At 39.5% G+C, this 16,830-nt stretch overlaps 1 protein-coding gene across 3 annotated transcripts in view; it reads left to right on the top strand.

The window, feature by feature from the left end:
* Positions 1-921: 921 nt before the first annotated feature.
* kmt2bb (lysine (K)-specific methyltransferase 2Bb) overlaps positions 922-16,830 on the top strand; it is a 30,212-nt gene continuing 14,303 nt past the window's right edge. For 2 of the 3 annotated variants that reach the window (XM_055013488.1, XM_023283150.3), the window contains exons 1-22: positions 922-1,277; positions 2,811-2,883; positions 3,064-6,609; positions 6,718-6,899; positions 7,470-7,589; positions 7,741-7,927; positions 8,305-8,536; positions 8,616-8,683; positions 8,792-9,049; positions 9,930-10,036; positions 11,097-11,222; positions 11,971-12,084; positions 12,759-12,905; positions 12,988-13,080; positions 13,167-13,284; positions 13,402-13,515; positions 14,805-14,989; positions 15,172-15,273; positions 15,748-15,858; positions 15,994-16,070; positions 16,320-16,543; positions 16,645-16,748. In XM_055013488.1, coding sequence (XP_054869463.1) covers positions 948-1,277; positions 2,811-2,883; positions 3,064-6,609; positions 6,718-6,899; positions 7,470-7,589; positions 7,741-7,927; positions 8,305-8,536; positions 8,616-8,683; positions 8,792-9,049; positions 9,930-10,036; positions 11,097-11,222; positions 11,971-12,084; positions 12,759-12,905; positions 12,988-13,080; positions 13,167-13,284; positions 13,402-13,515; positions 14,805-14,989; positions 15,172-15,273; positions 15,748-15,858; positions 15,994-16,070; positions 16,320-16,543; positions 16,645-16,748 — 6,618 coding nt within the window. In that variant the 5' untranslated portion in view covers positions 922-947. The remainder of the gene's footprint in view (positions 1,278-2,810; positions 2,884-3,063; positions 6,610-6,717; positions 6,900-7,469; positions 7,590-7,740; positions 7,928-8,304; positions 8,537-8,615; positions 8,684-8,791; positions 9,050-9,929; positions 10,037-11,096; positions 11,223-11,970; positions 12,085-12,758; positions 12,906-12,987; positions 13,081-13,166; positions 13,285-13,401; positions 13,516-14,804; positions 14,990-15,171; positions 15,274-15,747; positions 15,859-15,993; positions 16,071-16,319; positions 16,544-16,644; positions 16,749-16,830) is intronic. The other variant, XM_023283151.3, reaches the window with a different exon arrangement.

Genomic DNA, 16,830 nt, shown 5'->3' with positions numbered 1-16,830 from the left:
TCAGTAAATAATTTCAATAGTATTGTTAAAACCATCCAAAATTATATAAAATACTAATATATTTGACTATATTAAATATTTATGTTAATATCCAACACTATTTATTTTGTGATTTTAATATTGTGATTTAAAAAAAATTAAATGATTAATTATGCAAATATACTGAACCAATTTAAATAATGTTGGTAAAACTCTGCAAAATATATACAACACACTTTTCCTGACTAATTTAAACAGTAAGGTTAACACTATGATCAATAATGAAAATGTATCTGACTTAAGTTTGGTGTCTCCAGTATTATTTATTATGTGAATGTACTTGAATATTTTAAATATTAGGGATCAAACACTGCAAAATTACATGAAATACAAATTCACCCAAATAATGTGAAAGTCATGTTTAAAACCCTTTAATTTGATCAATTATGCAATTATTTGACTAAATTAAACATTAAAATGATAGCCAACAATATTATAAATAATGCAAATTTATATGACAAAGTTAAATATCAAGGTTAAGACCCTGTATGCAGTATTATTTATTAATGTGAATTTACTGAAGTAGTTTTAATATTGTGGCTAAACCTTACAAAATGAAATACATATTTTTTTTAAAAACCCTAATCAATCTGACCAATCTAAATCTTGAAGTTACCAAAATGAACTATGGATTAAGTTCAGTTTTCAGTGTCCATGGAATGAATATTAATGCAACAGCAAAGTTTGACTCACATAAAAGTGACCTGACATGTGACCTGTTCAAATTTCTGAATGAAAATTTGATGTACAACCACCATGAGCGGTCGACCCACTTCCCTCTCCCAGGGAACAGTCACTAAAAAAACTCCGTTTCCCATGCTGCACTGCGGCTCCCCCCTCCCATCTCGCGCCTTCCCTCTTGTCTCTCGTCGAGCTGCTAGCCGTCGGTGTGTGTTGTTGTTGAAGCAATGATGGCGGCAGCGGGATGCGGATCAGCAACCGCGGCTGCCGTAGGAGGCCAAGGTGGAACCGCTACGGCCAGAGGTCGTTTTCCCGGTCGGCCTTGGTCATCACGCAGTCGTTTGCGCTCTGAGAAGCGATGGCAACTCGGACGATCAGGCTTAGAAGCTGATGATGTGACTAACGGAGGGCCAAGGCCCGCAAACCTGGTTCTATCGTTAAACGAAGACCAGTCTCACTTACGCTTACTTGGGATAGAGGCAAGCCACAAGATCCTTGGCCAGGCTGGATACAGCTCTAGTGGGAGTGAAGAGGTGAGGTCCCAAACCGACCCAGGAGTTAGTATCTTTATTTCATCTTCTCCCATTTTGTATGATCGTTAGTGTGCAAGAATGCGTGCTGCCCACAGCAGTGTGACTGGTTACTGCCATGGAGAAATGTCAACATCCTTTTGCTAGGCTAACTTTAGCTTCAAACTCGCTAAGCTAACATTACATGCTAACTAATGTTAGCACAGTGCAGCTTCCCATTACATTTAATGAACAGTCGTAACAGAAAATATCACTGCAACCAAGCAGCAAAGCTGTTAAGTTACATTAGCATTGCTGTCTCAGTTACTCTCATGGAGGTATATATATTAGTAGTTGAAAACAAGAGAAACCACTAGATATATTATTAAAGCTGGTCAGCAAGAACGCTAGTTTGTAAACAGGGATCGTAATTATTTTATCTATGGCCCGCTCGTTATCGAGCCAGTGTAGCAGCTAGCTGGCTAATAGCGAACACAAAGAACGGGAAGGCTAGCGCCTCCGTACCCTGCACAGCGGCTAAATGCTAACTGTTTTCATACGCTGTCCAGATGCGTGCAGAGTTGTCTGCTTAGCTAACATTAGACAGAATTTATATGTCATACATTTGTCTGGCTTGGCTACCTACTACATAGACACTCAAAGAACGAATTTTTATGTTTGACTATGTGGCCTCTTTATAGTCAGAAATTGAGTTTCAATGTTTAAGGGAGAATGGGATGGCTAACTGCTAGCTACTGTTACTGAACACGGCAGGTTTAAATGGTGATGCAGAAGTGTGCCAAAGCCAGTGCCACCCGCGTTCGAAGTGTAATTTCTCCAATTCACACGTTGTCGTTAACGTCTAATACTGATTCATGAGACTGGAGCTGTTTGTAGGCTTTCAGTTTCCAGTTGCAAGTATGAAGACGACATACAGTACTTAAAAGGAATCGTAATTACAGCCCCAGATTTCCCCTGCATTTCCCCCCCTTAAAGCGTTAGTGTAGGTGTTCTTCCATCTGCTCATGAGAGAGTCACACAAAACTTGTAAAGTTTTGATCTTGCATGAAGATCACAAGTAACTGCATCAGTACAACTTTATGAAGAGTTACCCTGAAGAGCTAAATCTTTATTTTGGGTGTTACTAATGAAGACCCTATTCATATCTTATTTTTGTAGCCCAGAGATGATGAATGAAAGTAGTTGGTGTGAATGTGGAAATGCTAAAACAATCATACAATGTCTGTTGCTTATTTATTTTAAATTTCTTGCCAATGACCCGTTTTTTTTTTGTTGTTTTTTTTACAGTTTTGTTACTTGTATTATTATTCTACAAAACCTTTCATCCAATATGCTAAGATAACATATGCTGTTTTGTTAGGTATATTGATAGAATCAGCATTATGCTTCATATAATCCATTCTTCAGTATGAATATTCAATTTCAGTTTTCCTCCATCTGTCCATTACATGGTTTATGTAATAACATTTTAGTTACTGTTTTTGCTAGTGGTTTAGCACTTTCCAGCAGTGCGGTACTGAGTGCTTTCAAGTGTTAATCTTCTGGATTTTATTTTTCAAGGGTGACGACTTCAGAGGATTTGAAGCTGACAGAAAAAAAGGAACTGTATTGTCTCAACAGAATTCTTCCAAAGGTAAATTACGAAGCTATTACTGTATCACATGACACATTTGGTATAATTTATGAACAAGACAGAAGTTACATTTTAAATTAAGCACAATACACAAGATATAAGAGCATTATTCTTTTCCATGTGTACGTTTGTGGACAGGCTACGGTTTTTGTAATATTAAATGTATTTTTTGTTTTGTAGGTGATGCTGTCAACACAAAATCTAAACGACAGAGCGAGAAGCTCCCGCTTAAAACGACAGCAGTGGAGGCAGCTATCCCACCTGATCCTGTAAAAGATGTGAAATCTTTAGAGGAAATACATGGCATATCTCTTGAAGCAAAGCCAAGAAAGGATTGCAGGAAAAGTTTGAAAGGAAAAAACACTATGGATCGTCAGTCCACGAAAAGTAAAGCTTCATCAGCAGCACCAAGGATTACTATAAAGTTGGTGGCCAAAAAGAAGGTGAAAACTGGAAAGGAGCCTCAGAAAAAACCTGTGAAGAAGTTGAAGATAAAAGAAATTCAGGATCAGCCTACAGCCAAGGACTTTCAGGGTGACCAGATTTTAAGTGCACACGTCAAATTAAAAACTGAACCACATGAGGACAAACAAGGCACAGAAGATAAAGGAGGGGGGACTGTACCTACAAGAAGGCGTGGGAGATCTGCTTTAAAGACAGCAGAGCCAGTATGCCAGACAAGCGCCAAAGTTGTGGTTGATGACAAAAAGTCAGATGAGAAGGAATCGACTGATCAACTTGAAACTGTAAAGAAGAGGGGGACTGTAGAGCCAAAACTGAATGCAAAGAAATTAAAGAATAAAGACACTGTGGCTGGGCAGGGTTCTGAAATTAATCAACTAGTGACTCGCAGGAGCAATAGAGTCACTAATCCACTCTGTAAAAAAGTTTCAGACACTGCGGCTGAACCAGAAACTAAAACTGACACCGCTCCAGAAGAGTCCAAGTCAGAAGTTTCACAAACAGTGGAGGCCAAACCGGTGGTGGGAAGGGAGAGACGAAGGCAAAGCAGGAGGCTAAATAAAGATATTACAGTGCCAGAAAACCAAGGTCTGTCTTCCACAGAGACGGATAATCCAGCTGTACAACCCAGTGACAGTTTACCTTTGAAAAACGAAGAAATGAGGGTCCCAAGCTTAAAGCTGATAAGGATCAAAAATCCCAAATATGATCCGCAGGCCAGTGGGAAGAATTCATCTCGAAAGAAAAAGCGGAGAAAATTTGTCTGGAGTTTAACATTAGTGAAGGGAGGTATTCTGACACCGGGTGCTGAAGCCACTCTCAAAGTAACGGCAAAGACTGTGAGTGAGGTGGATCAGTCTGCTCTTTGTGACACCAGCATCAGCAAAAATTTAAAAGGAGCGGATAAAAAGTCAAAACAGGATAACGCACCCCCACAGGAGAGTGAAAGCACAGACAGCAATGAGAAGGATGCTCAAAACAAGGCTGACATGCCAGTTGAGGAAAAGTCCACTTTACAGGTGGAAGTCGAAGTGGAGCAGGTAACAGAAGCACCTCCACAAGAGGTGATTAAAACGGATTGCGGGAAAGTTGTCCCCCCTCTCCAGATTAAAAAGGTCTCCTCTCCTGGTAAACATAAAAGCTCCAAGCCATCCTTTTTAATTCAACAGGTTAGCCCTGTGTCTGAAAAGAAAGAGGATGCTTTGAAAGATCCGAGTGAATTAAATGAGGACAAAGTCCCATGTGAGGATGTTGAGGCCACACCAACAAGGAGACTAAGGAGGCGCACGTCAAGCCTTGATTCACCACAAACAAAGCCTGTCAGTCAGAAGCCAGCGACCACGCCGAAACGGAGGCTTAGAACGAGTCCAAAGGATGAAGATACTCCACAGGTGCATGTTGAAGATTCTTCTCAGGTTTCAACTGAAGATTCCAGCTCACAAGTTCTTCCTGAAAACTCTTGTCATGTTTTGGCTGAGGAGCCGCCACAGGTGACCAGTGAAAACTCCACTGAAGTTCTTGACAAGGATACCTCAAAGATTGCTGACGAACCGTCACAGGTACCAGAGGAAGTTCCTCCACAGAAGGTGGAGAATGAGGATGAGGTAGAACGACAGATTGAAGAGGCCAAACCATTGCCTGTGCCTTCCAAACTTAAAAGATGCAGAAATAATAAACTAGGGAAAAAGAAGTCTGTTCAAAGGAAGAAAGCTGTTGTTTCTCCTGAAACTTCTGTCAACACAGAGCTTGTCACAGTTGAAGCTGCTCACACAGAGCCTGTTTTACAGGAAGATACTCAGCCTTTAGTGGAAGAGGTAAGTCAGCCAGAAACCCAAGATTGCACTCAGCCAGAGACCAAACAGGACACTGTGTCAGTGGAAGTAGAAGAAGAGCAGATACAGCCTCCAGTAAAAGAGGAAACGGACATTCAGTTGATAGATGGTCCACAATCTTTGGTGTCGGAAAGTCAACCAAATGATCTCCAAACGTCAAGGAAATCTCTCAAAAGAATAAAAAAGAAGCGTAAAAATTTAATTGGGCAGCGTCAGAAACACCGACACAGAAGCAGAGATGGGAAGTTTGCTCCACTTAAATTCACTGAAAGTGAGAAAGTTGTTGAGGAAGATGGTGACATTTCTGCCCCACCGGCAGCTACCGCACTGACCCCTAGCTCCAAACTTATCGGAGTACATAAAAAGTACAAAAAGAGACAGTCAGGTCTTCAGTTCATTGGAAGTAAACGACCAAACACAGAATCTAAAATAATTTCTAAGCTGATGTTTCCATCAGAACTTGACAAAGACAGTTTGAAGCAGGAAGAAACAGACACGTTAATCGACGGCGGGCAGACAGATGTTGTAGATTCTCAGCCTGGAAAGTCAAAGTTTGTCAAAAACATCAAGCACTTCATTATGCCTGTTGTGAGTGCCAGATCCTCGCGAGTAATCAAGACCCCGCAAAGGTTCATGGATGATGTTGGAATGTCTGTACTGCCTCGACGAAACTCTCCAAAGAAGGGTTTACACCTGGGCTTACAAATACGGCCAGGAAAGAGGCGAGATGACAGCACAGATAGAGCAATATCTCCCATCCTGCCAATTGATGAGGAGGATATATTGAGTGAAGCTCAACTGGATGTTGATCTGTTTTCAGCTCAGGACCTAGATGACGGCATTGACATAGCTGACAGCTTGTTCCCTGAGAGAAAAAGTGGCAAAAATGAAAAGAAGAGGTCTCTTCTAAAGAACTCTAGTTTCAAGTGGCATGTTCCAGAGGAGTCTAGCGAGGAAGCGTATACACTGGACAAATCTCCAGAGAACAAATGTGAGAATCTGTTTTTATCCACTCCTGTTGATAAGCCCCCGGAGCTATCTACTGACCTCCTGGATGTTCAAAAGAAGAAAAGTTCTCCCAAGTTTTGCAAGCAAACGAGTCACCTCAAGATTTATCATAGACTAAAGAAACCTCACATGGGACTTCCCAAAAGCAAAAACCTAACAGAACTGGATAGTGTGAGTAAACCTCCTCAGCCACCTGTTGATTTAGCGGAAGGACTGGATGATGAGGCCATGAGCATCAGCCTTAGGCAACGGAGTACAGGCACAGAGAAGGAGAAGTCCAAACTCAAGATAGAAGACCTTGATAGTCCCGGAGTGGTGAGAAAAGTTGCTGTGTGTGTTCGGACTACGAACTCCAAGTCGCTTGTGTTGCAGCAAAGTGAGCAGGAGGTTTCAGCAGGAAAAGACACTGCACAGCTTCACTCAGGTAAAAAAAATGATCAAAAACATCACATCAATTCATGTTAAATGTTTTATACTTAAGCTAACATGAAAACAAGAGCATGTAACAGACTAGTATTCTTTATATCCACAGGAGAGTCACAGTCAAAAAAGAACTCAGGCACAGGTGAAGGCGATTATCCTCCATCTGTGGAGAAAGGAGCCTCGCAAAGAGCGCGCCTCACTGGTGCAAATAAAAGAATGTTCAATCTCCTCAGGAAAGCCAAGGTCCAGCTCATTAAAATTGACCAGCAGAAACAGCTCAAGTCATCTGGGGTAAGGTCACGATCAACACAAACATGTTCTCTGTCAAAGTAGTCATTAGTTGTACATTGTTAACCCTCCAAACCCCAAGCAGTTTGTTGTGTTTTTTTTATTTTATTTTTTTTGCTCCTGTCACATTTTTATTCACTGCAATAAAAATATCCTACACCTCTGTGGAAATAGCACAATAATGATACAAGTAGAGAGAACTCAACAGTGTCTTCTGTGCATTATAACAAAGTAATAATTCTGAAAATCATAGAAGAAAAAAAAATTTGCAAAAATGGAAAAAAAATCTGGAACCATAGCATTTTGCCCACAGGAATTACCAATACTGGAAAATATTAGTTTGAGGACTGTCATACAGTTTCAGACAGATAAATGGTGTAATTTTTATTTATTTATTTGAAAAATAAGATAGCATACCTTTCACAGTGCAGTGGGTTAAATTAAATCTTATATCATAGAACCTGTTACAAAGGAAGATAATCCTCATATATAGTGATGTGTTTTCTGAATGATGCTCATTGTGTTTTGGGGTATCTTGTATTGATGCCTTGTTTTTGCTCGTTAACTTTTCAGTTGTTATCTGGCCCTGCCGGAGCCAGGTCTCAAGATATGACCTCCAAGAGACAAAGGAGGAAGCAGAGGATGCAGCTCGAGTCTAATGTTCCCATCAAGACAGAGCCACCTCAAGGACAAGTAAGAGTACAAATCAGTTGGCCTCAGGGGCGAAGCATCGATCCAATTAAAAATCTGGTTTCTGTCTCAGGTTTTACCAAGTATTAGCAAAAGAAATCCTGTTGTGTTTCATGCAGATTTCAGCATTTTTATGTGTATTTTTCCCCCACAGCCACAGCTCATCTCTCCGCTGTGCCAGGAGTTTCGTAGAGCAGGAGGTCCGCGTATCAAACACGTGTGTCGTGCTGCATCAGTGGTACTCGGGCAGCCTCGAGCTTTGGTACCAGATGACATTCCCAGACTCAGTGCCTTGCCACTGCATGAAAGATCTGGGATTTCCCCGACAGCGGTCACAAAAGGTAGATTTGACATGATTGAGGAACTAACAATGAATTTGCTTTCTTGAAATTTCATGTGACTTGATGGTAATTATGTGGTGGCGGCATAAGCAGCAGGAAGAGAAACAAAACTGGTTTCGGCTTCTCAGACCTGACAGAGAAGTAGTTTGTGAAGTAGCTCAATTTTTGTCAATGCAAGTGTTTCATATTGATCAAAATCAGACTGGTTTGATTATGTATTTTAACAGAGAAATGTATGAAATAGGATTTCTTGAAAAAACTCTGTACATCCCTATTGTTTTTAAATATATACTGCAGTTATTTTGATGTCTCTCTAAAATCAAGGAAGTCATTAAAGATATTGGTTTCTCAGTCTTGCTGTAATTTTGTTATTGCAGATGTGGGATCTCTGTCAGAATCAGACAGTCCTGGACTCTCGGATCTAAAGGTCACAAAGGTCAAGAAGCCGTCAAATTTTATGAAGCGGAAAGGACTCGGGCCATTTGGCTACCGTTCGAGGCGGTGCGGAGTATGCAAAGGTTGCAACCATGAGGACGACTGTGGCAAGTGCATGAACTGCCTCGACAAACCCAAGTTTGGTGGTCCCAATACGAAGCGGCAGTGTTGTGTGTAAGTTCACTTAATTATTACCTGCAATGCAACATATTGTTCAGAAATAAGACTTCTGTTTTTCTTTCTTTACCACAAGGTATAAGAGATGTGATCAAATTGAGGAGAGGAAAGCTCGCAGATTAAGTGGAAGAACGGCACCCAAAGGTAATTTTTCATTTCAGCGTGTAAGCTTCCGGTCACTGTAACACTTGCATAACATTCAGCGCATCAGCAACAATGCTTCCTCTATTTGTTTTGTTTGGTTTTTTTAAGGTTCTTCTAAGCGACGGCGATCCTCTCTCAGCGGGGGTCATTCAAGTAATGACGAAGGGAACGAGGGTGCTGTGGACTCGCCATCTGGTCTCCAGGGCGACGGTAACAGTCCGTCTGTAAGGAAGCAGCCAAAACGTGTTGTGAAACCCCGTGTCTATTTTGACCTGGTGGACTATGACTCAGATCTAGATGATAAAGCTGTCTCAAGCTCTGCGTCCCCAGCGAGGAGAAGAGGTGTTGGACCCCGTTTCAGTCAAGGTAAATTAATACTGAGAGACTTTATGAGAAGGATTGTCAAGTTTAATGTTATTAATGACACCATAGATGATTAATACCTGTTTTCAAATGGTGTATAACACATTTATTTACCCCCTAAACTCCAGAAAAATGCTGCAATTTCATTTCTCATCAAAGCCAGGAAATAAAATGGGAAAAATCTTCAGATTTTCACCTTTCTGATGGTCCTTGAACTGCTGATCTGTCACCTGCCTTTATACCCGTAAACGTAATTGAGCTTAAAATCCAAATTTCATCACAGTCATTTCATTCTTTTATACATTAACTAAAATTTGCTGACCAGATTCTGGAGAAAACTAGAAAAGGGCTCACTCCCTGGTGCAACCCTGAAGCCAATAGTGACTCATCTACATGGGAAAGTAATGTTACAAATATTTAGGGAATATAAAGCTGGAATGCAGGCTGTGTTTATATAGAATAGATAAAGACAATTAAAGAATCAAATTAAAAGTACAAGTAGTTTAATGTCTATAATATATTGAGTCACCATTTTTTCTGTCCTGGAAACACCTGTGGCTACTTGAAAAACATGTTGATTCCAGGTTTATCTACTTTTATAAGATAAATAATCAAAGAAATTCAACCTTCATTTTTTCTTTTTTTTCGAAAGAATATCTATGGCAATATAATGTTGTTATAACGCACAAAAGATACTTTTGAATATTTTCTACTTCTTTCCATGGAGGTGCAGGACTTTGTATTGCAGCAAAAAATGAGCCCACAGTGAGAAAAATGTCACAGAAGAAGAAAATGGCCATAAACTGCTTTGGCTTCAGAGTTTTAGAAGCCTTGTGCTATGTCTCTCAATAATATTTTTTGGTTTTTTTCCTGTCCTCTAAAGACTTTGTGTCACTGGACGGGTTTCTGGGCGACATTTCAGATGAAGAAATCCGGCATCGAAAGTCCAGTTCCCATCGTGTACCGCCGGGTCGACGTAAACCTGAGAAGGTGAGTTTAATTGGCACTGACACCTGGGTTGGCCAACACAACTTGGATTTATGCCAATTTTCTGTTTGATTTTTTTTCTTTCAAAGCTGTCAGTGGTCTATCTGAGGTTGGCAAACAAGGCTCAAAAGGTCCGCTGTCCAGCACACTGCTTAATACTATGCTTCAGGGGACATGGCTGGATTTGAGGAGGTTATTCTTTTTAATGTGTTCCCAGCAGGCAAAGCTTCTGCAAATGTCAACTGCTGACCTTTTACCTGATGTACTTGCTCCACCATTCATGTTCTTTCTCGGCTTTTGTCAGCTTGTTGTGTGTCATGTCATGGATACTTGTGTATCCATTAGAGACATGTCAGCTCTAGTCAGTTCCAGTCAGCTAAAGTCAGTGCTGACAGTATTTCTTACCACAAGCGCATCAAGTGTTTTGCATGTAAAAGTGGAAACATAACATACCTGTCGAAACATCCACTGAAAGTATATCACATACAGATGGAGGAATGCACAGTTTGACTCCCTAACTTGTAGTTCATCTCTCCCTGCTCCGGGTGCGTAATGTATGCTAACATCCCAGAGCCAACACATAAAGTTAGCCAAATTATACAAACATGGGTTCATGATTAAGTGCAGCGAGTAGCCAGCTGGTAGTTTAGTTATAGGTGTGTTCATAAAAGCAGTCTGAAATATGCAGAGCAGCATTTGAACTGTTGTGTAGAAGTTGAGTTTCAGTTTAGAGCGCTGACAGCAGGAGGGAATTCAGTGATTTAGAGGTGGCAGGCAAACTCTGTCTTGGGTCTTTTTTCAGCCTTTCTGTAACTGTACTGGCAGCGGGAGAAGAAGCACTTTAAACCTTAAACGAAAGGGACAAGGGAAAGAGAAATTAACAAAAAAATAGCCGACAGTATCTGATCGATGTGTCAGTAAGAGTAGTACCTTTAAAATCTTGACAATACTGATTCAACTCAGTGTCCGTGCTGACATGACATACAACCATGTGAATGCATAGTCAAATCCAAATTTCAGCGTGCCCACTACTGCTCACATTTACGTTATGGTTATCTCTTAGGGTCTCTCATCTCAGGGTCCCTTGGAGCAGACTCCTCCCAGTGTCCTGGCTGCCCTGGCCCATGGATTTGAGCAGCGAGATGTTGAGTCGTCCAAACCTACTCACAAAATCAGGGTAGACTTCAAGGTAGGTCTTTTTTTATTTACACTGCATTACATATATTGCAGTATAAGTATTTCTTATATTGGTTTAGGAGTTACAACAGGCACAGAATTTCAGCTGGAGCTGTACATTTAACAATCAATACAGGTGTGTGATCTGATATACAAACTGGAGTTAAACACAAGGTATTTAATATATTAGTCATCCTCAAACCTAGTTTTTTTTCCACAAAGGACGCAGTTTGCTACACTGACCTCTATTTGCCCAATAGAGGTCAGTGTTTGTTTCTAATTTCCTACTTGAACGTATTGCAGCATGTGCTTTATTTTAAAAATGTTTCTACTGATATATCAGATGGTGCTTTTTAACTGAGCAACAAATTTTAGATTTCTAAAAATCTTTTAACTGATATTACCACTTAACAGCGACATGGATATATATACATTACCAGTCAAAAGTTTGGAAACAACTTCTCATTCAATGCTTTTTATTTATTTGTGTTATTCTCTACATTGTGCATTAATGCTGAAGATTAAACACTTTTTTAAAAAACGTAATTCCATATGTATTCTTTTATAGTTTTGATGTCTTCAGTATTAATCTGCAATGTGTAAAATAATTAAATAAAAGCTATTGAATGAGAAGGTGTGTCCAAACTTTTGACTGGTAGTATCTTTATTATTCTCCATGGATGTTGGTTAGCAGACACAGTATGATGGTGGTAATAACTGTGAGCAGTCTTTTCTCATCAGTTATTGCATCTCTTTTTCAGGAGGACTGTACTTTGGAGAATGTCTGGAATATGGGTGGCTTAAGTATATTGACCTCTGCGCCGCTCATGCCACCGTATGTCTGCTTCCTTTGTGCCAGTAAAGGGCAGCATGAGGTAACTGCTCCTTTCTGTTCTGTTTTACCTGAAATACTTGATCTGTTGCTTTGCCATTGTAGCCACCTAATCTTTGCAAACTGTTAACTAATAAGGTTTTTATAATTGTGTGGTATATAGTTCAACATAGACAGCTTTGGAAATAATTGCTAGATTATTTTGTCTCTACAGAATCTTCCAAAAGACATGAAAAATCTAATAATGAACATATGCAATGAAGTGTATTTAAAAATATGTTGTATTAAAACGGTAGTAAATCACGCTAAATGGCCAAAAACATTCGAGTCATCATTTTTTTGTGTGCAAGTCATCATATAATCCAAACTAAATTATCTCACAACAATGTCTGAAATAAGAGAACTGCGAGATGACGAGAGGACAGACACATTTGTGCTTAATGAAGATGGATAAAAAGTAAGAGGAACTTATTGTTAACTGGCTTGGAATCAGTAAAACAGCTGTCCATTACAATCTTAAGAAAAAATGCAGAATGGCTCCAGCAAAACCCACAAATGAGGCAAAAAACTGCTGTCACTGTAGTCTAATACTTATTTCCAAAACCGTATGTGATACAGATGTGGAAAAAATATGAATTTTATCATATTTAAATGTTGACGTTGTTTGAGGACCATTTTTAAGACTGAGGATTCCTTTTTGTAATTTTCTTATTACAGATGCTGTATTGCCAAGTATGCTGTGAACCCTTCCACCAGTTTTGCCTTGAACCAGCAGAGCGCCCCTCTGAGGAGAACAAGGAAAATTGGTGCTGCCGACGCTGCAAGTTTTGCCACGTGTGCGGCAGGAAAAACAAGCTCTCAAAGGTACAGAAAGATAATTTTGTTTGTTTTTCTTTCCCACTGTTGATGTAGTTCAATCAGCATGTTTTTTTCTCGTCTCTCTCAGCCTTTATTAGAGTGTGAGCGATGCCAGAACTGTTATCATGCTTCCTGTTTGGGACCCAACTATCCAAAGCAAAACAAGAAGAGGAAAGCCTGGGTAGGTTGCTTATAAAACACAAATTCATGCAAAAGTTCATCATAATCCTGTTGATTTTACACACTAATGTGGTTGTTTTTGTGCAGGTTTGTATGACGTGCATCCGGTGTAAAAGTTGTGGTGTTACACCGGGGAAGAGTTGGGACACTGAATGGAACCATGACAAAGGACTCTGTCCAGACTGTTCCAAACTCTACGAACAGGGTGAGGGAAGAGTTTAATCTGAACAGAACATTTGGTGATGTGTCAGCTCCTGTATCCTCTATCTACCAACATTAGCTAAATTAAGAGTAATCTCTTCTCAATTCTTCTTTCTTGTAGGTAACTACTGTCCAATCTGCTTCAAGTGTTATGAGGACAATGACTATGATAGTCAGATGATGCAGTGTGGCACCTGTAACCACTGGGTACATGCCAAGTGTGAGGATCTAACAGGTGATTCTTTTTAAGTATCTTTATTGATGGCATCAATTTTCTTAGCTCATTAAGAACGGTAAAACAATGCCAAACTTCCACTTCATGTATTACTGCTATTACATGCTGAACATGCAAATATACAGTCAAGCCTGAAATTATTCATACCCCTAGCAAATTTTGACTTAAAGTTACTTTTATTCAACCATTAAATTTTTTTTTGATTGGAAATGACACAAGTGTTTTCCAAAAGATAATGAGATGATGTACAAAAGGCATCATTGTGGAAGAAAATATTTCTCAGGTTGTATTTACATTTAGAAGTAACTAAGTCAAAATTTGCTAGTGGTATGAATAATATCGGGCTTGACTGTAGCTTCACACGTGCAGTACGTTGACACACCCTGAGGATAACATTTTCTGCTAGTGTAATCAGCCGTCGTTGACCTGTACGAATACACCCCTATTGTTCAGCATGCATGTTAACCAGAGACTAATTGCAAAGTTTAACCACAATTTGCTGCCTCTGTTATTTTTTAAAATAATTCAAAGGCCACTCAAAGAGCACAATCCTCTGCCAAATTCAATGCTGTCTGTCTATATCTCCAATTTTAAAAGAAAGTGATTTGGATCTGCACAAAAATTTAATTAGTCAAGCTCTAACCCCACCAGGTTTTAGGATATTCTGGTAGTTTTTGCGTGTTCTCTTGACAGACACAAATGGTACTGAAAGCCTACCTTTGCTTCGGTGAGGAATAATCATCGAAACCTCAATATGTAGTTGCTGTGACAAGGTGCAAAACAGCTATGTTTTTCTATGAAAACTGCATGCTCAAAGCAGTTAATACCTGGACTGCATCTTACAGAATTTTTTCTTGTTGATTATTCTGTTCATTATCCCTCAATTATTCGGTAATTAGTCAGGTTGGTGTATGAAATGTCAGAAAAAGGTGCAGAATGTCTCCTAAAGCCCAAAATAACATTCTCAATGCCTTTTTTTGCACATAATCTAAAGATATTTAGTTTACTGTCATGGAAGAAAGAAACAGAAAATCTTCAACTTTAAGAAGCTGAAATTAGAGATTTTTGACTTTCTTAACTATGATTTATTGATGATTATAATAGTTTCTGTTTAATTTAATAGTTGACAACTAATGGATTTATTTTTGCATCTTTAGTTTGCAGTGATAGTCATGGCAGCATTTATTTCATTTTTGTTGGTTCTAAAAATGATGTGACACCTAATATGATGTAGGTATGTGAGTTTTGGCATTTCACTACATCTCCATTGTAAATTGCTCTCATTTCAGATGAACTGTATGAGATCCTGTCCAGCTTGCCAGAGAGTGTTGTGTACTCGTGCCGGCCGTGCAGCGTGACTCAGCCCAGTGCCTGGAGAGAGCTGCTCTACATTGAGCTCAGGTCTGGGGTGGAGAAGGTGCTAGCTTGCTTGCTTTCCTCCACCCTCACCCAGCACCTTGTTACCTGCTCACAGGTAGGAGATTTCAATTCTGTTTTTATGAATGAAAAGTAATGTGACAGATGTAAGATGTGAAATTTACAAATCATTTAGCGTAGTTACTAGTTTTCTGCAGTTTATTTTGCACAACAAGAGCTTAGACAGTACTGAAACCTGTGAAATAAAGCGTGTCAAATCTGCTTTCATTTCTGCTGCAGTGTGAAAAGTTGGTTGACCCTGACAGTGGAATAGAAGGACAGCCAGCCTGTGATCTCCGAGCTGTAGGCAAGAAGTTTGACAAAGGCCTTTATACTACATTGGTGAGTACATAACCTCTTAATATATGCACTAAAGGAGTTTAGTCTTTGATCTCTGTGACCAACGATTAAAATTTGTGTTCATTTTATGGTGCTTTATTGATATTAAGTTTTAAATTTCAGATAAAAATGATACTTAAAATAATGTAGGACACATTTGGAAACATACTTGCAGTATACAGTTTTGAACCTTGGATTCTGTAAATGTTTATAAGGGAGTCAGTTTTGAAATTATGCACATAACAATAAATCTTTCTGATGTGCATGGACTCTGGTCACAGGATAATAAAATAAAGTCATAAGGAAAAAGAATCATGGTTTAAAATTAGGCAGCTTACTGGTTCTCGCAAGTATAAAGTCCCAGCTTCTGCTTCCACATTAACGTGTAATTTTGTAGGCTATTGGTGTGTTAGGGATACTAAAGCTTTATGCAATAAGTAATGCACACTAAATTATTGTTCTTTTATTTTTTAATAGAAAATGTTCCATGAAGATGTAGTTCAGGTGGTGCGAAAGAGGCTTGAGCAAGAGGATGATCTTCCAGAGGAGCGGAGGCCCACCGCCCTGGCACGCTCGTACTACTTAAAGGTGCTGGAGATTACCCAAAATTGTCTGTAACATGTTAATTTTTGTGTTGTTATTGTATGTGAATGTGGCACATAACACTTTTAGAAATGCAGGTGAGTCAGCATTTTTAATTGACTGGTGATTTTTCTTCTTTAGCTCCTCGAGGAGGTTTTTAATTGGTTCAACAGCCAAGACCCAAAGGTGTGGAACCCTTGTACCAAAGACTTGCCTGTGTGAGTATTGGTTACCATGTACTGATTTGTACAATGAGTATATTTGAAATTTCCTCTGATCCATGTCAGAACCAATAAAGTGCATGCATTTTTCACATCTGAGATGTTTGCGACAAGATAGTTCATCACGAGTATGCATTTAGTTGTTGCATACCTACTATTACACATATTACATTATTATATGTTCTGGTTTGTTTTTCTGTGACATTAAAGTTTATTAGCTCTTAAACTCTGGAATTCTGTCCGTAGTGGGATGTTGTCCCATGCTGTTCATCCTCCTACAACGGAGCATGTTTACGCCCAGTGGCAAGAGAGGGAGGAGCTCCTGTCCAGGGCTCCACTGGGGCTCTTGCAGGAGGACAATGGACAAAGCTTGGATATAAAAGAAGAAGAGGCAGTTTCTCCGATGTCTGGGGAGCCAACAAGCAGGAACTACTTCAAAGCCAGCCGGGCTGTCAGACTCAAATTCAAAGGTAATGCTGTCAGTTCAGGAGACACGAGGAGAAAAGTACTTTTGATTTTGTGAGATGTTTTGTTTGGTCCTTTAACTTTTTACTTTTGTACATCTATGCAGGGAAAAGAGGCCGGCTTTCAAAAGCTGATCTAGACACTGGATGGTCTAAAGACGATGAGAGACAGTGCTCTTTGTGCCAAAAATATGGAGACCTCAAACCTAATGTAAGGATTGCATTGAACATGAAAGTGAACAGTGGCTGAGAGGATATTGTAAACTCAGTTAAATACTTCTTAAATAATTCTA

The sequence above is a fragment of the Amphiprion ocellaris genome, chromosome 9 (genome assembly GCF_022539595.1).
Source record: "Amphiprion ocellaris isolate individual 3 ecotype Okinawa chromosome 9, ASM2253959v1, whole genome shotgun sequence".
Classification (NCBI taxonomy): Eukaryota; Metazoa; Chordata; class Actinopteri; family Pomacentridae; genus Amphiprion; species Amphiprion ocellaris.
Note: the sequence above shows the minus strand (reverse complement) of the source record. Positions and strands in the feature narration are given on the sequence as shown.